At 39.5% G+C, this 25,745-nt stretch overlaps 1 protein-coding gene across 2 annotated transcripts in view; it reads left to right on the top strand.

The window, feature by feature from the left end:
• METAP1 (methionyl aminopeptidase 1) overlaps window positions 1-25,745 on the top strand; it is a 69,890-nt gene that overhangs the window by 21,050 nt on the left and 23,095 nt on the right. Inside the window, exons 2-5 of one of the 2 annotated variants that reach the window (XM_057547070.1) lie at window positions 16,782-17,007; window positions 17,131-17,182; window positions 22,816-22,931; window positions 24,320-24,380. In XM_057547070.1, the coding sequence (XP_057403053.1) occupies window positions 16,933-17,007; window positions 17,131-17,182; window positions 22,816-22,931; window positions 24,320-24,380 (304 nt within the window). In that variant the 5' untranslated portion in view covers window positions 16,782-16,932. The remainder of the gene's footprint in view (window positions 1-16,781; window positions 17,008-17,130; window positions 17,183-22,815; window positions 22,932-24,319; window positions 24,381-25,745) is intronic. The other variant, XM_057547069.1, reaches the window with a different exon arrangement.

The following is a 25,745-nucleotide window of genomic DNA, read 5'->3' on the forward strand; positions in this document are numbered from 1 at the left end:
ATCTGTTGTATAGTGAGTTTTTTTTTTTTGTAGGGAGGTGGGTGGGATGGGGAGGGGATCATCTTACATCATCCTGTGGTTTTCTTTTATCTTCTCGAATGTAGCATCGCCTGATTCCTACATCCTGCTAAAATATTTCATGGAAAATTTCCTTGAAAAATAACATTTTGAGAAAATATTTTACTTTCTAGGGTTATAAAGCATTTGTTTCTAATTTAAAACCACATATGGGTAGCAGTTTTATATTTTATGCCCTTTAGTTAGAAATTATTTTGTTATTTAGAGGGGTGTGTGTGTGTGTGTGTGTGTGTGTGTGTGTGTGTATGATGGTAGAAGGTATTAAATGGCAATTTTACATGGAATACCTTAGTTTGGACCCAGAATAGGTACTTTCAAATTCAGGAATGCTTTTTATATATTGAGCACTCATTTAATATTAAATGATTGATTTTGGCAACTCTTAAACCTTCTATTTGTTGACAGTTTCAAAATGGAAACAACCAAGTCTTATAGTTACGGAACCACAATACGGCAATGGGGTTGCTAAAGCAGTATCTCTAGAATTTATAAAATCGGCTTCTTGTATCTTCTTGAAAGGACATTTTCCTGAACTTTTTAATGTTACCCTATTCCTTCCTCTACCTTGTGTCTAGTAGGTCTTCTTGAATAGGCAGGTAGTTTTTTGTTTTATTTTGTTTTCTTTGTTTGAAAATGAGGAAGAAAGGACTTGCTTGTAACCCACCAGAAGGAGTTTAAAAAGTCATGCTGTATAACGTTCTGGCAAAGTTTGCTCGTTTTTGTTATTTAGAGGTTGCATTTTACCAACAAGAAGAATTAGTAATCTAGTGGAGTGATTTGCTTAGCATTTTTTCTTTTGGCTGTGCCCTGTGGCTTGCAGGATCTCAGTTCCCAGACCAGAGATTGAATCCGGGCCATGGCAGTGAAAGCCTGGAATCCTTACCATTAGGCCACCAGGGGACTCCCTTGCTTAGCATTTAATAACTTTTCAATATTGTAATTTAAAGTTAATGAGTTTATTCTGTTTATGTAAAGTCCTTTCTGGGAGCTACTGATGCATCAGGATGGTTAAATTCTATTCAGTATAGTTTTTTAAAAAAATTATTTATTTATTTATTTATTTATGGCTGTGTTGGGTCTTCGTTTCTGTGCGAGGGCTTTCTCTAGTTGTGGCAAGTGGGGGCCACTCTTCATCGCGGTGCGCGGGCCTCTCATTATCGCAGCCTCTCTTGTTGCGGAGCACAGGCTCCAGACGCGCAGGCTCAGTAACTGTGGCTCACGGGCCTAGTTGCTCCGCGGCATGTAGGATCTTCCCAGACCAGGGCTTGAACCCGTGTCCCCTGCATTGGCAGGCAGAGTCTCAACCACTGCGCCACCAGGGAAACCCCTATTCAGTATAGTTTTGATGCTGAGTGTTTTTCTGTGTATGTGTTTTAATTCCATGAAAATCTCGGAAGTTATTTTATTATAGTAATATTATATTTTGTTTATTAAAAAAGATAATACATGATGGTTGTAGCGAATTTAAAGTGATGGGTGCCTTCTCCCCAAATTTATCTCTAATTCCCCAGGATCTCTATTAAATATTAACAGTTTGCTATGTATCCCAAGGTGTTTTCAAAGAACGAGGTGCATCTCTTAATCAGCATATTAGTCAACAGAATTCAATAAGAAACTTTCTTTTTTTAAAAAATTGATTAGGGCTTCCCTGGTGGCGCAGTGGTTGAGAATCTGCCTGCTAATGCAGGGGACACGGGTTCGAGCCCTGGTCTGGGAAGATCCCACATGCCGCGGAGCGGCTGGGCCCGTGAGCCACAATTGCTGAGCCTGCGCGTCTGGAGCCTGTGCCCCGCGACGGGAGGGGCCGCGATAGAGAAAGGCCCGCGCACCGCGATGAAGAGCGGTCCCCGCACCGCGATGAAGAGTGGCCCCCGCTTGCCGCAACTGGAGAAAGCCCTCGCACGAACCGAAGACCCAACACAGCCAAAAATAAATAAATAAATAAATAAATAAGAAAATCCTTTAAAAAAAAAATTGATTAATTAATTTTTTAAATTTATGGCTGTGTTGGGTCTTCGTTTCTGTGTGAGGGCTTTCTCTAGTTGTGGCAAGCGGGGGCCACTCTTCATCGCGGTGTGCAGGCCTCTCACTATCACGGCCTCTCTTGTTGCGGAGCACAGGCTCCAGACGCGCAGGCTCAGCAATTGTGGCTCACGGGCCCAGTTGCTCCGCGGCATGTGGGATCTTACCAGACCAGGGCTCGAACCCGTGTCCCCTGCATTGGCAGGCAGATTCTCAACCACTGCGCCACCAGGGAAGCCCAAGAAACTTTCTTGATAACATAGTTTATTATAGTGTCTAGTAGGAAAATAATTACTAACGGTAAGAGAATTAACATACAGTAATATAAGCTCTGTGGATGAAAACATTTAATTATAGAATGTTTAATAAGTGGTATGATTCTGTTTGAGACTAGTCTTTCGTTTCTTCTTTGACTTTATCCTTTGCCAATTCTTAGTATACACTGAGAAATGTTTATGTATTTTTCATATTTATATAAAAATTTTTTTTAAGTTAAAACTTTTTATTTAACCTTTTTTCTTAAATCTGTTTCCTTTTACCTAGATCTTACCTGCTTCTTCCTCTCTCCTCTGTATGCTGCTAGATTGTTTTTGCTTTTATTTGTGTTTACCAGTTTATTATAGAGGATACAACTCAGGGACAGCCAGATGGAGGCGATGCATAGGGCAAGGGATTGGGGTGGGGGATTGTGGTGCAGAGCTGTATCTTATCCCTTTTACTGAGCCGTTGCTTCTTCAGAGCACTGTCCTGTGAGCCTTGTAGCTAGATAGAAAGAGAGTGGACTTTGGAGCCAGAGAGCCCTGTGTTGCAGTTCCAGCTCTGCCACCCAACAGCTGTTTGAACTGGTTCATATTATTTACCCCTTTCCTGCTTTAGTTTCCCCATCTGTAAAATGGGAATATTAATATGCAGTTCCTAGGATTAGTGTGAAGTTTTAATGATATAGTACATGTAAGGTGCCTGGCACAAAAAAGGCCCTCACCAAATGGTAGTTTCCATTAGCAAATGTCAAGGCTGGACAGGCTTTTATCTGTAATGGAAGGTGATGTGCTAACCCAGCTTGATGGGAACCTTCCTTTATAGATAGTCACCACTTGGTCCTTTTTACTCATTAAGATGATGACAGGGCTATTTTTATTTTTGAGACAAATTTTGAAGCAGAGTATTATCCTTCCCTATTATCTGTTGGCCAGTAGTAATAAGCGTTGGTAGTAATAGTGAAATGGCAGGTAGACAGGAAAGGGAAGAAAGAGCAGCAAGAAAACCCTGGATTAAAATATCCAGCAATACATATCGAGAGACATAAAATGCCTACAACTTTGTAAAACAAATATTACTAAGTTGCATTATGCAGTATGTAAAGGAATAATCCACCACAGTCAGCTAGTTTATTTCAGGGAGGTAGAAATCATTAAATAATAGGTGAAGCTATTAATATAATACATCAAATCATTACATCAGATACAAAAAATTGCTTATGAAGATGCTTAAATGAATTTGATAGGATTCAATACCAGTTCCTAATAACATTATTTTAAGAGTAGAAATAGAAAAAATTATTTCCTTAATATAGGAAAAAGTATAAGATACCTCCAGTTTTATTCTTTTTCAAAATTGTTTTAGCTATTCTAGTTTGCCTTTGCATATCAACTCTAGAATCATACTTTTCTATGTTAAAAAAAAATCCTGTTGGAATTTTTTTAAAAAAATTTATTTATTTATTTATTATTTATTTATTTGGCTGTGCTGGGTCTTAGTTGCAGCACGCGGGATCTTCCTTGCGGCATGTGGAATTTTTAGTTGCAGCATGTGGGATCTTGTTCCCTGACCAGGGATTGAACCCGAGCCCCCTGCATGGGGAGTGTGGACCACCAGGGAAGTCCCCTCCTGTTGAGATTTTGATTGGAATTGCTTAAAACTTATAAATGAATTTGGGGAGAATTGACATCTTTCCTGTATTTAGTCTTCTACTTCAAGAGCACAGGATGTCTAGTTATTTAATTCTTACTTGATTTCTTTTATCATTGTTTCTTAGTTTTCAGCATACAGCTCCTGTACGTCTTTTGTTATATTTATACTATTTATTTAATATTGGGAGGAGTGATTGTAAATGGTGTTATTTTGTGTATTTCCAATTACACATGGCCAGTATATAGAAATATGGTGGGTTTTTGTGTGTTGACCTTGTATTTGTGGCCCTGCTAAACTAATATTTTAGTTCTGGGAGTTTTTTTCCCTTGGTATTTTTATATAGGTAATTATGTCAGCTTTGAATGGGGACAGTTTAATTTCTTCCTTTCTGGTCTGTATGCCTTTTATATTTTTCTTACCTTGTTGCATTGTAAGACTTCCAGTGTGATGTTGAAATATCCATGTTGAAAGTGGACATCCTTGTCTGGTTCTGATCTTAGGGAGAAAGCACTGTGTCTTTCACATTAAATATGATATAATCTGTAGGCTTTTTGTAGATGATCGTTATCAAGTTGAGGAAATTCTCTTCTAGTTTACTGAGAGTTTTTATCATGAATGGTTGTTGATTTTTGTTTCCAACTATATTGTGGATTTTTTTTTTTCTTGCACTTCTGTTACTTTCTGCTTCATGTATTTTGAAGCTCTGTTGTTTGATATATACAATTTAGACTGTTACATCATCTTAGTTAATTGATCTTTTAAAAAAAAATTATGTAATTTTCCTCTTTACCCTTAGTAATTTTCTTTGTTATGTCGTATAGGTCCTGAGGCTCTGTTCATTCTTTAAAAAAAATCTTTTCTGCGTTCAAATGGGATAATTTCTTTCAGTCTTTTAGTTCACTGAATCTTTCCTTTGACATCTTCATTATGCTATTGAGTACATCCAATTAGTTTTTTACTTTGGCATTGTATTTTTCAATTTTAAAATTTTCATTTGGTTTTTCTTTACATCTTCTTTGCGAAGATTTTCTTTTTTTCCCATTGATTGAAGAGTGTTTTGATTGATTGTTGGAATGCTTTAATAATAGCTGCTTTAAAGTCTTTGTCAGTTAATGCCAACATTGGTGTCATCTTAGCATTGGTGTCTGTTGACTCACTTCCCTTGTAAATTGAAATTGTCTAGGTTCTTTATATGCTGAATAATTTTAGATTGTATCCTAGAGATTTTGAATATTATGAGATCTTGAGTCTTGTTTAAATCTTGTGAAGAATGTTGATATTTAAGTTTTAGCTGGCTACTAATCTGGTTAGAGTCAGCCTGCAAGTTCTAACATGCCTTCTTTGGGTCCAGCGTCAGTTCAGTTTTCAAAACCTAGCAGTGCCATTCAGATCTGTCCCTGAGACCTGGACAGGATGGCCTCTCTATTCTGTTCTCACACACATCAGTATTGTATTATGAACAGCTTTATGGGGTCACTTTCTGGAGCTCCTTCCTGATACTTTCCGGTTCCTTGGGAATTCTCATTTTTGGTCCTCTGGCCAGAAAGCTGGGGTTTTAGTTACCTGCTTTGCTGCATACTTCATGACTGTGCCTTGTCTGGGCCAAATGACAGGAGGACACAGAGAGAAGAAAATAATGGGGTTCAGCCCCACCCTCGCTCGCTGGACCATAGCTTCACTGATCAGAGAGGAGATGCCTCTTCCTCAGAACTTTGACTCCTGTGAGCTCACGTTGTGGGTCGCCTCAGGATCACTTGGGGTTTGGCGTGTGAGAAGACAGAAACGAGAAAAGAAGGTGGACTGTATTCTGAGCACTAGGAGTTCCCTTTCCTGTTCCTTGAGCCAGAATTAGAGGGCTTCTGGACCGCTCTGTGTTTGTGGCCCGGTGGTCCCTTCCACGTTGCCCCCGGTGATTTTGGTGGGGGAGGATGGTAAACTCATCACCAGCTCAGTGCTTCCTCAAATACCTGTGCCATACGTTCTGTCTGGGTTTTGAAGTTGGACTAAATCTGTGAACCTCTGACTTTTGTCTCCTTTACAGTGGCTACTGATGTCTCTGCTCAATGTTTCTTTAATTTAAAAAATTAAAAAAGGGGCTTCCCTGGTGGCGCAGTGGTTGATAATCTGCCTGCCAATGCAGGGGACACGGGTTCGAGCCCTGGTCTGGGAAGATCCCACATGCCGCGCAGCAACTAGGCCCGTGAGCCACAACTACTGAGCCTGTGCGTCTGGAGCCTGTGCTCCGCAACAAGAGAGGCCGCGACAGTGAGAGTCCCGCGCACCGCGATGAAGAGTGGCCCCCGCTTGCCACAACTAGAGAAAGCCCTCGCACAGAAACGAAGACCCAACACAGTCAAAAATAAATAAATAAATAAATAAATAAAATTTAAAAAAAAATTAAAAAAAAAACAACCCTAAAACCTGGCTTCCTAAGGTTTGCTTTTGTGTCTGAATAGCTTAGAATTCTGCCAAAGATTAGTCACAAGTTGTGCTCACACACCTTGAGCTGGCAGGCTGTTCTCTGTGATGGTCTCTGTGTTAGCTGGAGAGCCTGTTCAAACCTAAGGTTCTTCCCGACTCTTTTTTTTTTTTTAATTTTATTTATTTTTGGCTGCCTTGGGTCTTCGTTGCTGCGCGTGGGCTTTCTCTAGTTGCGGCGAGCAGGGGCTACTCTTCGTTGCGGTGCACGGGCTTTTCATTGAGGTGGCTTCTTTTGTTGCAGGGCATGGGCTATAGGTGCGCGGGCTTCAGTAGTTGCAGCATGCGGGCTCAGTAGTTGTGGTGTGCACGGGCTTAGTTACTCTGAGGCATGTGTGGGATCTTCCCGGACCAGGGGTCGAACCTGTGTCCCCTGCACTGGCAGGCAGATGCTTAACCACTGTGCCACCAGGGAAGTCCCTCTTCCCGACTCTTGCATCCCCTTCCCCAATGCGCAGGTTCCGTGGACAGTGATGCTGGTTAGCTACAAAGGCCACAGTCATCACTAGCTGCCTAATTGCCATAAGTTTTCATAAGCTAAGAATTCAGGGCAGGGTTGACACAGACATGTTAAAAATATACAGGTGCATCATCTTTTCAAATTTCAAGTTTAAATTGCTTTTAAAAATAATAAGATTGAGGGACTTCCCTGGTGGCGCAGTGGTTAAGAATCCGCCTGCCAATGCAGGGGACATGGGTTTGATCCCTGGTCTGGGAAGATCTCACATGCCACGGAGCAACTAAGCCCATGCACCGCAACTACCGAGCCTGTGCTCTAGAGCCCGTGAACCACAACTACTGAGCCTGCGAGCCACAACTACTGAAGCCCGTGCACGTAGAGCCCATGCTCCACAACAAGAGAAGCCACCGCAATGAGAAGCCTGCACACCGCAACGAAGAGTAGCCCCCGCTCGCCACAACTAGAGAAAGCTCCGCGCGCAGCAACTGAGACCCAACGCAGCCAAAAATAAATAAATTTATAAAAATAAAATAAAATTGATAAAACTGTTATTGGCCACACATTTTTACACAGTTTCCCCTACATTTCAGTTGAGGAAAGTGGAACGTAGAGATATTAAGATTTTTTTCCCCTTACAGCTAATAAATGATCAAGCTATGGGACAAGTCTGTCTGACTTCAAAGTCCATGATTTTAGCTGCTGCCCTAAACTTAATTTAGAAAATCATGTGAGTTTTGAGTTGTCCCTACCTGTAAACCCTTTATGAATTATGAATTATCCTTAGTAGTAAGTAGGCAATGGATTTTTTTGTAGTGTTAAAAAAATTAGGTGAAAATACTAATTTTCTTTAACATTTTAAGTGCTTCTTTTATCTCTCCTCTCTGATGGTTCGTTCTTCCCCCTCTCTTTCTTGATTTAAATTGGTGTGTAAACTTCTGTGTTCTCTAAATGAATCAGTTGGGATAGAGATGTTATTTTATTTAAGGAAATACGTGTCAGCTTCTGTGAGGGTAAAAAAGGATGCTGGGTGAGGCAAAAGTATTTTGTTCACATAACCTATTTAGAAAAGTTTTATAAATAGGTTGTATCAGGTTGCCAACTATATAAAGGCAGATCTTATTTTGCAATTTTGATATGCATGAATCTAGTTACCACAGAGTAGTTAAAACCAGTCTCCCAACAACATGAGTAATGACATGAAGTACATAAGACTTCACTGCTAGCTCTTCAGTCCTCAGATCACTGCGTAAATCACAACTGTGCGTCTTGATCAGTGAGTGACCAGTCCCTCCACTTCTTTCAAAGCCTGTCAGCAATTGGTCCCTGTGCATCTGTCACTCGGTTCTCTTGCAGACAGCAGAGCCTGTAGTTGCCTAGCTTTCTTGTTTCCCAATGATAAACTTATGTGACATTTTACAAAAATGGATCATTGAAAGAAGGAATTGGCTAACAAAGATGGAAGTGCAACAAAGAAGTGCTAAGTGTTAATGCTGGAAGTGAAATCTAAATGGAACATAAATGGAGTTGTGGAAGAAACAGCTGACCCAGGGGAGTGTTGACATTGCCCACCTTTCTAGAGACTCTATAGATGTGCAGCCAGAGGAAGTCGGACAGACTTGTTGACATAAATGAGGAAAATGGTTGTGATGAAAAGAATGATAGTGTCTCAGGGGAAGTGACACCAATAAAAAACTTTACATTAAAAGAACTCTCAGAGGTATTGAGAGTGCAAAGGATAAAATTTGGAAGCTGTTTTAAACCTAAAAAGGCGTATGACAATCTGCCAAGCATAACAATGATATTCACTCTGTTTACTGAGTTATACAGTGGGAAGAAGGCACACGTGTTCAAATTAGTCTTGATAAGTTTTTAAATAAAGAAATAAAATACTCTAATTTTCAATATATCTAATGTTTTAAATTACAGTATACTAAACAAATATTAGTTTTACTTTTTCAGTTTCCTGTATATTTATAACCTACAGTACGAGAATTTTTTAAAACATCTTGTTCAATTATTTATTTATTTATTTATTTATTTATTTATTTATTTATTTATTTATTTATGACTGTGTTGGGTCTTCGTTGCTGTGCACAGGCTTCTCTAGTTGCAACGAGCGGGGGCTACTCTTCGTTGCGGTGCACGGGCTTCTCACTGCAGTGGCTTCTCTTGTTGCAGAGCACGGGCTCTACGCGTGCGGGCTTCAGTAGTTGTGGCACGTGGGCTCAGTAGTTGTGGCTCGCGGGCTCTAGACCTCAGGCTCAGTAGTTGTGGCACATGGGCTTAATTGCTCCGTGGCATGTGGGATCTTCCCGGACCAGGGATCGAACCCATGTCCCCTGTGTTGACAGGCGGATTCTTAACCACTGTGTCACCAGGAAAGCCCAAGAGAATTTTTAATATTTTGATAAAAAGTTTTAAAGGTCATGGAACAATTGTGATTTTCCCTGTTGATTATGAAGTTTGCTTTTTACAGTTACAGCTTGTATGGTTGTTTACTACTATGCAAAGCAAGGACTGTCTGTATTAAAAATCAGTTTTATGGAGTTCTTCAGGACCATTCTGTGTATTAAAGTTTTAATTTTGGGTTTGTGGATGGAGATCAGGGATGCTGTAAACTCAGGTCTTCATCAGGTTGTTCCTTCATTTAAAACCCTTTAATGGCTTTTTCTGTTGTCATTAGAATAGACCAGAATTTTTAACAGGCTCTGATCTCTGCCTCTGTCTTTAGCTCTTGTCTTCTACCTCTTGTCACAGCACTGTGTATTTTTTCTGTTTAGCCCTTATGACTTAAACTATGTAGTAAATTGTGTGATTAGCCATGTAATATTTGTCTAGAATAGGCCTATATTGTTCACTGCTGAATGCCCAGCACCTATGTGCATATAAACATGTGCTTACAAGTCTGTTCATTCATTCATTCATACATACAAGTACAGAGTTCACGTTACAACCACATGGCACTCTGTATTTTATATGTGCATGGATATAATTTTTTTCTGTGGCGGGGAATGATTGCTTTCCCAAGATTCTCAAAGGCTTCAGTGGTCTGAAAATGTTAAGTATTGTACTATAGGAATTGATACAGTGAAATGTATACTCAAGCCTAGATGGTATCATTAAACATGAAAGATACTCACTTTCCAGTCTGCATTTGAATATTTGGACATACAAGATATTATATATGGCCCTGAGCAAGAATTTAAAATTATTACATTGTCTGTAGAAGATAAAATTCATTTTAAAAATGGTTATTTGTGTTGGGATATATTAACATAGTAGCATTTAAAAAATCTCTATCAATTTTACATAAGATATAAGACAGAGTAGAGTTGCTGTTGGGTGGGAAATTGGCTGCTTGGCAAATTTCATCTTCTAGAAAATTGTAAATTTATTCTAGTTTTCAAACTGTGTTTTCCTTTTCAAATTACCTATTGATTTTTTTTTTTTTTGGATCCTGATTCAGTTATATCTTAAGTTCTTTAAAGGGGTTTATTTAGCTGGAATCTTTAATTTTTTCAGGGAAGACTATTCACAGTATTGCTGTAGTATTGGCTGTATCAATACCTAGGAGACATGTAAGCCACTTTAGCCATACTTCGTTCTCATTGGGCAGACATTCAGTTGCTTTATTCTAAGCTGGCATAATGAAAATGGATTGAAAATTGTACCAAGCATAGTTGGTATGCAGATGGTTGGCCTGGTGTTAAGGAAACATTGGAGTTAAGGCCTGGAAGTGAAGGATGGCAGTAGCATGCCTACCGTGCTGCCATGGTGGGATTTTTGCCTCTGGGCTTGGTGGACTCAGACTGCGGTCCTAGGACCTGCCCTGAACTTCTCCCTTCACTCCCTTCCTTCCATCCCTGACCTTTTCCTTGCTGACAGTCTTACTACCATAAGCATCTCTGCTGAAGGCTAGACTGGAAGAAGGAAAACAAGAAGCTCCAGTCTGTCTCGTCACTTTTGCCAGTCATGTCTATGAGGAGGAATAGTTTGGAGAGGGAAGGAAGAGAAGAGGTTGAAATTGCTGACTGAAGTTAGGTTTCTTAAAGTAACGTCATGTGCCTTTGCTTGCCCCATTTAAAAATTACCGTGGATAATTGGGAGTTGAGTCCATAAATAAGTACATGTAAGTGGAAAAAGCTTCAGAAAGACGGTAGTTAGTCCCTCACCCTGTTTTAGTGTGTGCCCTGATGTCTTGTTAGTCACTGTATTAGTTTCCTGTGGCTGCTGTAACAAATCCCCCAAACTGAGTGGCTTAAATCAACAGACATTTATCCTCTTTTAGTTCTGGAGGCCAGAGGTCCAAAATCAGTTTCATTGAACTTAAATCAAGGTGCTGGCAGGGCCACGCTCCCTCCAGGGGCTCTACCGCATCACTCTGATCTCTGCCCTCCTAGGCACATTACGTTTTCCTTTTCTCTGTGTGTGAACCCCCCCTCTTCCTCCTTCTTACAAGGACACTCGTGATGATGGCATTTAGGGCCAACTTGCATAATCCAGGATAATTTCCCTATCATAAAATCCTTAATTTAATCACATATGCAGCAACCCCTTTCCCGAATAAGGTAACACTTTACGGGTTCCAGGGATTTTATTATTGCTGCTTTCACCCATCACTCTTCCAGCCTCCTTTTTGTCTTTTATTAAACAGGTGAGTGATTGTTTATCCCACTGTTCTTTGAGTTTTCGTACCTCATAATCCAATGCAATTTCTAACCAGTATATCCACCAAAACTAAAGTTGTGGAGTTTTTTACTGACGTCTCTGTTATTGTTTTTCTACTATGATGAGGGGTCTGGAGGTGCATGTGTTGAGACTTGGAACAGCAGCCCCACAAAGTCATTAGGGACCCAGGCTGCTTGGGGTGTGCCTGTCGTTTTTCAGGCACAGCACTGCTACTTCACTTCAAGCAACATCTCCGGGTTTGAAGAGGGGAAAGGGCAAAGAGTAAAAGATAGGTGTTTCTTTTCTCAGAAGCTTTGCAGAAGCCCCACCCAACAACTGGGCTTACACTTGGTTGGCCAGACTGGGTCACGTGTCCACCTGCAGCTTCAGGGAGGCTGGGAATGTTTTTAGCAGTGTTCCCACACCTCCACTCTAGCAGGGTTCTTTGGCTGTTGAGGAAAGGGGAGGATGGCTATGAAGCAGGCAGCTTGCAGTCTGTCCTGGAAAGTGATGAAAGCAGTTCACATTTCCTTCTACAGCTACAAGGCTTTTTTTTTTTTTTGGCTGCACTGTGCGGCATGTGGGATCTTAGTTCCCTAACCAGGGATGAACCCAGGCCCTCGGCAGTGAAAAGGCGTGGAGACCTAACCACTGGACCACCAGGGAATCCCCTAGAAGGCTTTTGTGTATATGATCACATTATCTTTGTTTCTTCCCTAACGGTTGTGGAGAAAACCTGCTTAATGCTGGGTATGGTGGTAAGCACTAAGATGTCATACATTGATACTTGCTATGTGCTAGACACTTTAACTATTTTTATATATGTTAGTTGCATTATCTCCTTTAATCTGGTATGTGATCTTCTCCTGGAGAAAATCAACCCACTTTATAGGTGGAGCAACTGAGGATCCATTAAACTGGTAGTAAGTATCATCCTTTCCTAGACTTAAAGGTAAAATTTTAGAGCTTGTAATGGTATAGCTAATACATGGTACAGCTTAATCACACCTGTGTTTTCTAGTTCCAGGTTTGGTGCTAAATCAGTGCTTTGAATTGAGTATGCGCAAACCACCCCTCCCCTCCCCCGCCCCGCCCCGCCCCGCCCATTCACACACTGTAAAACAGTCAGTGAGAAAGCATGACCTGTAGTCAGGTAATCCTGGTTTTGAGTCCTCTTCTGCCAGGTACGGTTCTGTTATGTGATAGACAAGATTACCTAGTTTATCTGTGCTTCAGTTTTATCATTTGTAAAATGGGGACAGTGCCATCTGCCTCGCAGGGTTTTCGTGAGGATGAAATGAGATATAGGTGTATAGTGCACATATATTTAGCAAATGATAATTTACGGTTTTTACTATGGTTGTCTTCCTATTGTAATTCAACATTGAGTTCTCCTTTCTTATGTAGAGCAGCGGTCCCCAGCCTTTTTGGCACCAGGGGCTGCTTTCGTGGAAGACAATTTTTCCATGGACCAGGGTTGGGGGGGGGTGGTTTCGGGATGATTCAAGTGCATTACATTTATTGTGCACTTTATTTCTATTATTATTACATTGTAACATATAATGAAATAATTATGCAACTCACCGTAATGCAGAATCAGTGGGAGCCCTGAGCTCATTTTCACTTGCCACTCACTGATAGGGTTTTGATGAGTCTGCAAGCAGCTGATTGATGATGGTCTCTGTGCAGCCAGACCTCTCTGCTAATGATAATCTGTATTTGCAGCCGCTCCCCAGCGCTAGCCTCACCTCCTCAGCTCCACCTCAGATCATCAGGCATCAGATTCTCATGAGGAGCGCACAGCCTAGATCCCTCGCATGCACAGTTCACAGTAGTGTTCACGCTCCTGTGAGAATCTAATGCTGCTGATCTGACAGGAGGCGGAGCTCAGGTGGTAATGTGAGCAATGGGGAGCGGCTGTTAATACAGATGAAGCTTCCCTTGCTCACCTCCTGCTGTGCGGCCTGGTTCCTAACAGGCCACAGACCGGTACCGGTCCGTGGCCCGAGGGTTGGCGACCCCTGATGTAATAGGTTAATACTGAAGAAATAATTTATTCCTTTTTAGTTCTTGGGACTTTTCGATTAATCTTAATAATCCTTTTTTGTGGTAAAATCATAGAAAAATATTTGTTTTTCTACTAATTTCCTATAACTCCATGGTGGGGAGGAATTGATTTTTGTGCCAGTTGTGAGTGGTTTTTGTAGTGACAACAGATAGGGGTAACTCTAGTTTCCTTCCTGTATTAGTTTTCTTTAGCTGCCAAAACAAATTACAACAAACTTGGTGGCTTAAAACAACACAGATTTGTTATCTTGCAGTTCAGTATGTCTGACACAGGGCTAAAAGCAGGTGTTGGCAGGTTGGCATTCCTTTCTGGAGACTCTAGGAGAATCTGTTATTTGCTCTTTTCAGTTTCTAGAGGCTCCTTGCATCTCTTGGCTGGTGGCTCCCCTCCTCTGTCTTCATAGCCAGTAATGTAACATCTCTGTGGCCATGCTTCCATCATTACATCTTTCTCTGACTCCTTCTGCCTCCCTCTTCCACCTCTTAAGGACCCTGTGATCACATTAGTCCCATCTGGGTAAACAGTGTAGTCTCCCCATTCTCAAAGTCAGCTGATTAACAGCTTACATTCCCCTTTACCTTAGTTGTAAACTAACATATTCACAGGTTTTGAGGATTAGGACACGGACGTCTTTAGGCACCATTATTCTGCCTCCTATATCTCCCATCCTCCCCAAAAGACTGAGCTCGGTTTCAGCTTCAAAACTGGAGAAGTCTTTAATGTTGCATATACCTTTTTATACAGTTGAAGTCTATTGAGGTTGTAGGTTGTAGTAGGAGGTAATGGGTTAATCTGGGATTTTTGACTCAACTGCTGCTGGTTGTGGAAGATGCGAGGGGAGTGAAGGGGAAGTAGTGAAGGTCTGGCCCTGGAGGGAGAAACCAGACTTTCCGAGGCTGTTGGGTAAATCTCTAGGGAAAGCAGCTTTTAGCATCACTGGTGTAATGGGTCTTGATTACTACATAGTCCTAGGGATTTTTTTTTCTCCTTCTATTTTTTCCTTAGCTTTCCTCTTATTCCTGGATTTTTTTGTGTGTGTTTGCAAACTCAAAACGTTTGTAGGAATTTGTGAAATTTCTTAGTATTTGTAATGATTTATTTGAGTAATTTTAAATTCTTTGAAGGAAAGGCTATAAAAATCAAAGCATAAATAAAATCTATGTCTGGTTGAATTCATTTTTCTAATTTATTACTTGAGTTCATTACTTGAATTCAATTTACTACTTGAATTCATTTTCCCAATTCAGTACTACTTACTGGTGTCTGAACTATGTCACACGAACATGTTTTCCCAACTAATAAGTCTAGTCTTTCTAGTTATTTATTTATCCATTCTGATCAATATGCAGGTGTTCACTGAAACTCCTCCATGTGCCAGGCGCTCTGCTTGGCTCTGGAGATATAGTGGTAAACTTGACATAGTCACTTCCCTCATGGAGCTTACAGCCTAGTCTAGTAGGGCTGTCAGCACATAGTAAAGAAAGTGGATATGACTAACTGGGAGTGAAACTACTATAAATCATGGAAGAATCTGCAAAATTTTCCTTATTTTTATTTCCCCCAGTGTATGACTACTTCATTGGTTCAGAGTTCTTTTCAAATACTTCAAAATAATTTGATGACATAAAATTGAAATATAACTATGGCTACTGTTTACAATATTGACTGATGTTTTTTGGCTTATTTGAAGTATGTAATCTGAAGTTTAGGTTGCTTTATTTTATTTTATTTTTTTTTAAATTTAATTTTATTTTTTTATACAGCAGGTTCTTATTAGTTATCTATTTTATACATATTAGTGAATATATGTGAATCCCAGTCTCCCAATTCATCACACCACCACCCCCCAACACCCACCACTTACCCGCCTTGGTGTCCATACGTTTGTTCTCTACATCTTTGTCTCAATTTCTGCCCTGCACACCGGTTCATCTGTTCCATTTTTCTAGGTTCCACATATATGTGTTAATATATGATACTTGTTTTTCTCTTTCTGACTTACTTCACTCTGTATGACAGTCTCTAGATCCATCCACGTCTCTACAAATGATGCAATTTCGTTCCTTTTTATGGCTGAGTAATATTCCATTGTGCATATGTACCACATCTTCTTTATCCATTCGTCTGTCGATGGGCATTTAGGTTGCTTCCATGACCTGGCTATTGTAAATAGTGCTGCAATGAACATTGTGGTGCATGTGTCTTTTTGAATTATGGTTTTTCTCAGGGTATATGCCCAGTAGTGGGATTGCTGGGTCATATGGTAATTCTATTTTTAGTTTTTTAAGGAACCTCCATACTGTTCTCCATAGTGGCTGTATCAATTTACATTCCCACCAACAGTGCAAGAGAGTTCCCTTTTCTCCACACCCTCTCCAGCATTTGTTGTTTGTAGATTTTCTGATGATGCCCGTTCTAACTGGTGTGAGGTGATACCTCATTGTAGTTTTGATTTGCATTTCTCTAATAATTAGTGATGTTGAGCATCTTTTCATGTGCTTCTTGGCCATCTGTATGGCTTCTTTGGAGAAGTGTCTCTTTAGGTCTTCTGACCATTTTTTGATTGGGTTGGTTTTTTTTTAGTATTGAGCTGCATGAGCTGTTTATATATTTTGGAGATTAATCCTATGTCTGTTGATTCATTTGCAAATATTTTCTCCCATTCTGAGGGTTATCTTTTCATCTTGTCTGTAGTTTCCTTTGCTTTGCAAAAGCTTTTAAGTTTCTTTAGGTCCCATTTGTTTATTTTTGTTTTTATTTCCATTACTCGAGGAGGTGGATCAAAAAAGATCTTGCTGTGATTTATGTCAAAGAGTGTTCTTCCTGTGTTTTCCTCTAAGAGTTTTATAGTGTCTGGTCTTACGTTTAGGTCTCTAATCCATTAGGTTGCTTTATGAAATGAGTTTTAGAATAGGCATTATCATTTTTAAGCTCTTCCAAATATTTAATGTAGTGAAGTTACAGATGTTGATTTTCGCAAATAAAGTTTCCAGTAACTATTTCTTATATATAATGTTCTTTAAAATATTTCTAATTAAGGAAAGCCTGGGGGCTTCCCTGGTGACGCAGTGGTTGAGTATCTGCCTTCCAATGCAGGGGACACGGGTTCGATCCCTAGTCCGGGAAGATACCACATGCCGCGGAGCAAGTAAGCCCGTGCGCCAGAAGTACTGAGCCTGTGCTCTAGAGCCTGTGAACCACAACTACTGAGCCCGCGTGCCGCAACTACTGAAGCCCATGCTCCACAATGAGAGAAGCCACCGCAATGAGAAGCCCACACACTGCCATGAAGAGTAGCCCCCGCTCACCGCAACTAGAGAAAGTCCGTGTGCAGCAATGAAGACCCAGCACAGCCAAAAATAAATAAATAAAATAAATAAATTTATTTAAAAAGAAAAAAAGCAAAGGAAAGCCTGACACTAATTTTCATGTTTGTTCCTTTTAGGAATGTTTTAAAGGAAGCTGGGCTACTCACAAGTTACTACATAAGAAAGCAAGTAAGTAAAGTCACACATCTCTATACCATTTTTCTTAGCAGTGGCTTTGTGCAGAAGACAAGAATTCTTCCAGCTCTGAAAGCGTAGATTTGAATGTTCTGACAGTATAATCCCAAAAGCTAGAATTAGGACATTTCTTGTTCTTTGTGGTATGTAATCATTTAAATAAAACGTGACTAATATCTGTGTTAATCTCGTTTCACATATGTAACATGGAAACAGGAGGTGGCTGCCACGAGTGGGCTCTGGCTTGAGCAATACCAGAGGACGTCCTAAACTTTTGGCGTCTGGCACCCTCTTTCCTTTGCTAGAAGCGTTTGTGTGCTGTAGGCAGGGGCGCACGAGCTATCTGGCTTCATTTAATCAAATCGCTTTTGTTCTTGTTTAGTTTCAATTTCAGCTGCTTTGTCTAACTCAAAATTATAGCGCTTTGTTTTTTTGGTGTTTTAATGTTATTACTTACAGTCTAATGTTTAATTTTCCTTTTTGAAGTTCCTTTTTGAGACACCACAGAGTGAAACTATTGGCTGCTTTTTAGCTATTGCTGTCAACCACACTGATCTATTGCTGATTCGAATGGCCTTTCCTGCATTGGCGACTCATCCTATAAATTCAAGCCGTTAGCGTGGCTAGCTCACGACAACTCGTCACAATTACTTGAAAATTGACAAGGGCTTTTTTTCTTATAGCACTGCCTTCCTTATGGGTGGATTGGCAGATAGTACGTGGTTCTTGGTATAAGGTTTTCTTTCAACTTACTGATCTTGGTATTTTTAGTTCGTCTACTTTATATTTTTAAGCAATTTGCTGATTTAATAAAGTTTGGTAGATTGTTTTATATGTGTATATACCTTAAAAATCTCATTGAGGTCAGTTGGACCACCATTTGAAGGAAAAGGAAATAAAAATTTAAAAAGACATATATTCTGTGGTTGTATAAAGTGAAGTCTACATTTAATGGAAATGCTAGGCTATTGTGGGAGGAAATGTGGTTAGAGATGAGGAAAAATGATGTAAATAAATGAATTTAAAAAGCATAAATGACAGGCTTTGCTACCTCCAAAGTATAGAGATAGGTTTAAACATGCCATTTTATTTTATTCACTTATACTTTAAATACTGTATATCAAATGTGTTAGGTATTTTTAGAGCTCTTTGAGCCAATTATTAACATTTTATATTCAGGAACTTAAAAGCACAGGGAACTGAAGGATTGAGGTGAAAGAGTATGTTACTAAAAGAACTTGGGGCTTCCCTGGAGGCGCAGTGGTTAAGAATCCGCCTGCCAATGCAGGGGACACGGGTTCGAGCCCTGGTCCAGGAACATCCCATGTGCCACGGAGCAACTAAGCTCGTGAACCACAACTACTGAGCCTGTGCTCTAGAGCCCGCAAGCCACAACTGCTGAGCCCACGTGCCACAACTACTGAAGCCTGTGTGCCTAGAGCCCGTGCTCCGCAACAAGAGAAGCCACTGCAATGAGAAACCCGTGCACCGCAACGAAGAGTAGCCCCCCCTCGCGGCGACTAGAGAAAGCCCGCGTGCGGCAGCGGAGACCCAATGCAGCCATAAAGAAAGAAAGAAAGAAAGAATGGGTCTCTACTCCAAGTGTTTGCCACCTCATTGAAGTGTGCTTGTTTCTTCAATATTGGGTTTCTAGGCTAGAGCTATTTCATTATGACTTACACCGCAAGAGAATTAAACAGCCGGTGTTCCCTAAGTAGTTGTTCCTGCACTGGACTAAGACGGTTTGTGTTTTACTTACACCTCTAGAGTTTGGTGTGTTGCCATGTTTCAGACTGCGCCCTCTTGGATCTCAGGGGATGGTTTCTTCAGTGGGTGAGCCTAATAGTCTGGATCACTTCGGGCTGTGTTGGGTAGAGTCAGCCCTCAGCTGCCAGCCCTGTGTCTTTCACACCCTAATAAATTGACCCCACCTGCCATTGTGGATGACAGTCCTAGAGGAGGGAATGGTGTGGGGAAGGGTGATCTCCAGGGCTAAGAAGAGTATTGAGAAAGGGATTAGGGGAAAAGAATGTTGGGCTGGGAAGGAGCCAGGGCATCTTCAAAGATAGCACCTCATTCCAAGAAGTAATAGTGAAATAATGTAGCAAACAGTTCATGTGCACTGATCTCTAATTAAAGATGATTGATTTATATTTATGTTCATGAGGGATATTGGTCTGTAATTTGCTTTTAATATCTTTGACTGGATCTGGCATTAGAGTAATCCTGGATTCATAGAATGGGAAACATTTCCTCCGCTTCTATTTTCTGGAAGAGGTTGTGTAGAATTGGTATGATTTCTTCTGTAAATGTTTGGTAGAATTCACCAGTGAAATCATTTGGACCTGGAGTTTTCTTGGTTGCAGAAGCTAATCAGACCTTAGGAATATTTCAAGTGTGAGTTAAATGACTCAAGAGCAGAATTTACTTTTTATGTGTCATAGTAAAGAAGACCAGTTAGGTTGTAAAGCCCTTAAATGCATGTAATCCTGATGCTTGGGTGCATATTTCTTACACATATCTCCTGCCAGAGTTTACACAGTACCATTTGCCTTTAGTCTGTCTGATCTGTAAAAGTTGTAGCACTTCACATCTCAATACTCTATTATTTTACACTTTTTACACTCACCACTGATATACTCAGTGTGTTTCTTTGCCTCCCATTTTCCTGAAGTAAAACGTGGACATGGTTGACAAGTATCTTTTGAATAGCCAAAGATATGATATAAAAACTCGTTTAAAAAAAAAACACACAAAAGAAAAACCTCTGTGGGATTTCCTGGCGGTCCAGTGGTTAGGACTTGGCTCTTTCACTGCCGTGGCCCGGGTTCAGTCCCTGGTCGGGGAACTGAGATCCTACAAGCTGCGCAGCGCGGCCAAAAAAAAAAAAACACCTCTAAATAATACTTTTTATTCTACTCTTCTACCCTTGCAAATTAGTGTGCTTGAGTTTTGGATTGCGGAGGGAAGGTATTAGATAATATTTCAGAACTGGTTCCACCAAGCTTTGTGAGCACGGATTACTCTAAGCCTCACCTCCAAACTGCTGAAATCATGCATTTATTGTGAGTGTTAAATAAACAAATCTATGTAAAGTGCTTGGTGTATTATGTACAGTGCATAGTAAGTGCTCAGTAGCCATTTAATAATCATCTCTGGGAGAACTGAGTCAGGATTGTGATCAGAAAATTCTCTTCCAGGCAAAGCTTAGATATGGGCAGTTCTTTGGTGGCAGCTGAGGCCACCTGCACAGAACCTTTTAAAGAGGAAAGAAAGAAAGGTGTGCTGTACTTGGTACCTGATCTTGCACATATCAGGTACTCTTTGACACCACCTGCAGCTTACCTGGCCCTGTTGCATTGTGATGTTTGAAAGACAGCTTACAGATGTTTGCTTATGCTGTCCTATGCTTTCACAGTCATTTGAAAAAGACCAGTTAGTATGCAATTTTGTTACCGACCCCCAGTCCAATTCATATTTATTAGGTTTCTATTACGTATGTGTCTGGGACTTAGGGGCTTAGATCAATTGATCCGTAAATAGTTTACATTAAGTAAAACTTACTTCGGAAGAGAAACTTTCCCTAAGTAAATTATACCTAGAGACTAGAAAAGAGCTTGCCATATTTCATTCTTATTTAGATAGCTTTTGGGTTATATTATTTGTTGGAGGTCTGCTTTCATTTCTCTTGAAAATCGATTGTGGAAGGTTCAGAATCCAGATCAGTAGAAAGCTTTGAAAAATTTTACATCCTTCGTTTTCCCTGCACCCTCCCTTGGAGTATGTTAAAGCAAAAAGCCTGCATCTTGATTGCTGTTCTGTCCTGTTTCTGGTGAAAATTATTCTTGAAGTTCATGATTCAGACAGAAGCACTTGATGCAATCACAGCTAAAGCAGATGTAAGTTGGCCTGCATTTTAAACTATTTTCTATAATGTTTGACCCTAGTGGCAGTGAATGGAGTCCATTTCTGTCCTGGAATGAGAAACAGCTTCGTGTGAATGTTAATGCCAATAGGAAAACTTTCCTGAACTTCATAGGGGAGAAAGATATCTAAAATTAAGTAGTGTAGTAGAGCTTTCCTTTCTCTTTTTCTATTCCTTTACTTTTTTTTCTTTTGGCTGCGCCATGTGGCATGAGGGAATTAGTTCCCCGACCAGGGTTTAAACCCATGCCCCCTGATTGGGAGTTCAGAGTCTTAACCACTGGACTGCCAGGGAAGTCCCCTCTATTCCTTTACTTTATATGTAATATTATAATTGTATTTTCTTCCAAAATAATGTGAATGGGTTGGTTGTATTTTTGCATTCTTTTCAATTGCCCCTCAAGGGCCTTTCAATCCCAAGTTGACCACATGCTCTTTGGAGAGAGTACTGGACTGGGAAGCAGCATTTCCACATTTCTGTGCCCATGTGAACCATCTTGCCTCAGTTTCCTCATCTATAAAATGAGAAAATGAGATTAGATTGTCTTTTTCTGGTTGTTGATAACTGTAGTCACCATGCTGTACTTTATATCCCCAGGATTTATTTATCATATGACTGGAATTTTGTACCTTTTGATCACCTTCACCCATTTCACCATCCCTCTTTAGCTTAAGATGATATGATTCCATCTGTCCAAAATCAATTTTAAATAGATTGCTTAAAGGGAGGAGTTTTTTCCTTGTACACTTCTAAAATTATTTGAAGCTTGCCTTTTAAACATTACAATAATCAGGAAAACGCTGGCGTGCATTGGGAGGTGTATAGGCTGCTACTTGGTGTAGGAGGGATTTGAATTCCTGCTGTTTAAAGTCTTAGGTTAGTAGTTTTATTTTGGTTTTTGGATAAGAACTGCAGTTAATGTGCTCAGATACCATTGAGGGTAGGTTCTGTGTGAAGATTTTTAGGTGTATTTCAGTAAATACAACATTATATATTATTAACTAACCTGGTAGTAAGGTGTGTGTTTGATTCTTAATTTTTCTAATGAATTTTCAGTAACTTTCGATTGATTGTTCCCTCCCCGTATCTTTGCCTTTTCCTACTTCCTTCTATTACCTACTTCTTTCTGTTACCTCCTTCCTGAAAAAAGGCAAATGATACTCACAAAATTTTCTAAGCAACTTAAAATGTTGACTTGAAAGTCATTCATCAGCTAAGTGAGAAGTTTTTGTTTTTTACTTTAAATTTGCTTTGGGATTATTTAGAATCTGTTCTTTTAATAAAAGCACAGAATCCGTTTGTAATATCTGCTCTCAGTTGGGAAGTTCTCCCCAGGCTCAAATTTTGTATTTCAAAAAACAGGCTTCCTATAAATTGACGTTGCAGAGAGAATACATTTAGTATTTACTCGAGAAAAGGAGTTCAACTATGAGCTGTTCCTATTCAACATTGTGGAAAAAATGAGAATATGTTTAGTTTGGGCTTTTTCTCCCAAGACACTTAGATCTTTGAGGAGTCATAGGGCTGTGGACATAGCAAGAAAGCAGCAGCTTTGGTGACTTAGGTTAGGGTAGAAGTTTGCTGGATTTTGTGCCTGGGCTCTTTGGCTTGGCTTTCAAATAGTGATAGTTAAAGTATGCTGCTGCTCAGTGGCTTGACCACTGAGGCGTTTCTTTCTCTCGTTCATCTATCCGTCTCCCAGAAGATGAAAAGGCCAAGCGAGAATCTGTGTCTGCCTGGACTGTGGAAGGTGATATCAACACTGACCCGTGGGCAGGTTATCGATATACTGGTAAACTCAGGCCACATTATCCACTGGTGAGTAAATAAGGTAACAAAAATTTAACATTCTTTTAAACCAGTTTTCATAATTTTCAGTTTCCTAAAAATGATACTCATAATTTGTATTCCAATTATGAATCATGTGATCAGGATTAAGTTTACATTCTAGCTTGTTAACTTTTATGGTACATTATTTAGAAGTTAGTAGGGATAATTGGCAATCATGGATGAAGTAGAAAACTTTTAGATGAAGGATTCTTTAATATTTAAAAAAGAATGAGGTAGAATAGATATTTTTTAGGCCAACATAATGGTAGTGTATATTACTACTTTTCTAAAATTGTTTTAGTGTGATATACTTCTACCTTAATTTAGATACGACTTTTCTGCCCTCCTGTTCCTTCCTGTGTTCTTGGCAGGCTGACTTCAGAGTCTTAACCTAGGAATTGACTGAAGTTGAAATTTATTTGTCATTCTCAAATAATTAAATTCTTTTTACTGTTGTTTTCTTTTTATAAAAGAGATACATCTTTAATTTTTAAAATTTGGAAAAATATCAAAACTATAAGAAAGTTTAATTGTAGCTCCCAGAGGTAGTGTCCAGGAACATACTGGTGTACATTTACTTTGAGGCATCATTTTGTTACTGATTTTGGTTCACCAATTTGTTTGGAACAACACAGGTACCTTCCTTGTCTGCGTGTAATCTTAAATCTTTAATGGCTTCTGTCACTCTCCCCATTCCTTACATATCCTGGGAAAGGGGGTGGCATTAGCACTAGGCTCGATCTTCACAAAATAGATACGTTGTGATATTTAAGATGTCATTTAAAACTTTTTTTTTTCATTTAAGTCAGCGGTCCCCAGCCTTTTTGGCACCAGGGGCTGGTTTCATGGAAGACAGTTTTTCCACGGGGCGGGGTCTGGGGGTGGTTCAGGCGCTTCTGTGAGTGATGGGGAGCGGCAGGTGAAGCTTCACTGCTCACCTCCTGCTGTGCAGTACGGGTCTGTGGCCAGGTGTTGGGGGCCCCTGATTTATTTTATTTTATTTTATTTTATTTTATTATTTTTTTAATATCTTTATTGGAGTATAATTGCTTTACAATGGTGTGTTAGTTTCTGCTTTAAAAAAGTGAATCAGTTATACATATATGTAATCAGTTATACATATACATATGTTCCCATATCTCTTCCCTCTTGCATCTCCCTCCCTCCCACCCTCCCCGTCCCACCCCTCTAGGTGGTCACAAAGCACCGAGCTGATCTCCCTGTGCTATGCGGTTGCTTCCCACTAGCTATCTATTTTACGTTTGGTAGTGTGGTGTTTATTCCCCCACTTTTATTTTCTTTGTTAGTAGATTTTAATAATGAAAGTTACTTTCACGTTTGAATCGGATCCATCTAACCTCTTTGTTTTTTTTCAGATGCCAACAAGGCCAGTGCCAAGTTATATTCAAAGACCAGATTATGCTGATCACCCTTTAGGTAAATTCTGCTATGCTGTTTCTTCATATTTCAATTTGTGGGCTTGATGGCTACTACAGAGGAAAAGAGTGCTTTTTTAGTAGAAAATTTTCAGTGCTGGATTTCTAATAAATGTAAATATGTTTTTTCAAGGCACACTAGAACATTTGAGAGAATTAAAGATTCTTTCCTCTCATTAGAAATCTAATCAATTCTCAAGACATTGTTTATGTGGCTGTTAAAGGCTACATTCAACGTAATATTGTATTTTGTGTTGTTATATCAAATTCTAGATTTTAAAAAAAGTTTTGATTTTAGCATGTTCTCCAACCTTAATTAAATAATATCCATTTAGGTAAAAACAGATGGTGGAGGCCTTGAATGCATGCCTAACTAAAGACTCTGGACTGTAGCAGTAATAGAAATAGTAGTAATGGTGATGATAATAGTAGTAATGGTGATGCTGATGATTCTATAAGTGATATTTTTTCATAACTGTGTGTCAGGCACTGTGCCAACCTCTTTACATGTATTACTCCATTTAATACTTTCAACACTCCTGAGGTGGGTTCTATTGTCTTCTCCCTTTATGGTTAATGATAGTGAGACATGCAGAGAAGATAGGTACTTTACAACATAGGCTAAAGTTGGATTATGTGAAATTACTGAGTTTGCTTGTCAAAAATGGTTGAATGTGGTTTAATCTACTGAGCTAAGCTACCTTTGCTTTTTTCTCAAAGAAAAAAAGGGAACTGTATTAAGTCGTTATGAATATAATTTGAAAATTTAGGTAAACTCCACTATTTCAGGTAAATTGAAGGAAAAGAGTCTGAATGATAGAATACTGTTGAGGATGTATAATTTCATTACACTGTATTTAATATTCTTGAATATAGTTTTAAATTGTATTTTTAAAGACTACATAGATAAGGTAAATTGTAATAGTATAAAATGTTGCACAGTGAAGTGAGTACTTTTCCCCAGAAGTAATCACTATTAATGATTTCTTGTAGAACTTTTCAGAGATATTTGTTGTGTGTACACGCATTAACACCCCCCCACCCAATTATACATGAAACGAACAAACTATATACACCTTTTCACCTTGCTCTGTTATATTTTATGTTGTAAATATTCCATATTATCCCATATAAAACCATTTCTTTCTTTTTAATGACTGAAGTATTCCATTATGTGGACATGTTATAATTTATTAAACCAGACTCCTAATAATGTATGTTTAGATTATTTCCAGGTTTTTACTTCTAACAATTTGACTGCAGGAACTGTTCTTATAATCACATATTTGTTCACATGTTGAGAGTATTTCTATAGGTTAATTGCCTAAAGTGAAATAGCTAGATCACAGGATACATGCATTTTTAA

Source organism: Balaenoptera acutorostrata, chromosome 5, assembly GCF_949987535.1.
Source record: "Balaenoptera acutorostrata chromosome 5, mBalAcu1.1, whole genome shotgun sequence".
Taxonomy (NCBI): domain Eukaryota; kingdom Metazoa; phylum Chordata; class Mammalia; order Artiodactyla; family Balaenopteridae; genus Balaenoptera; species Balaenoptera acutorostrata.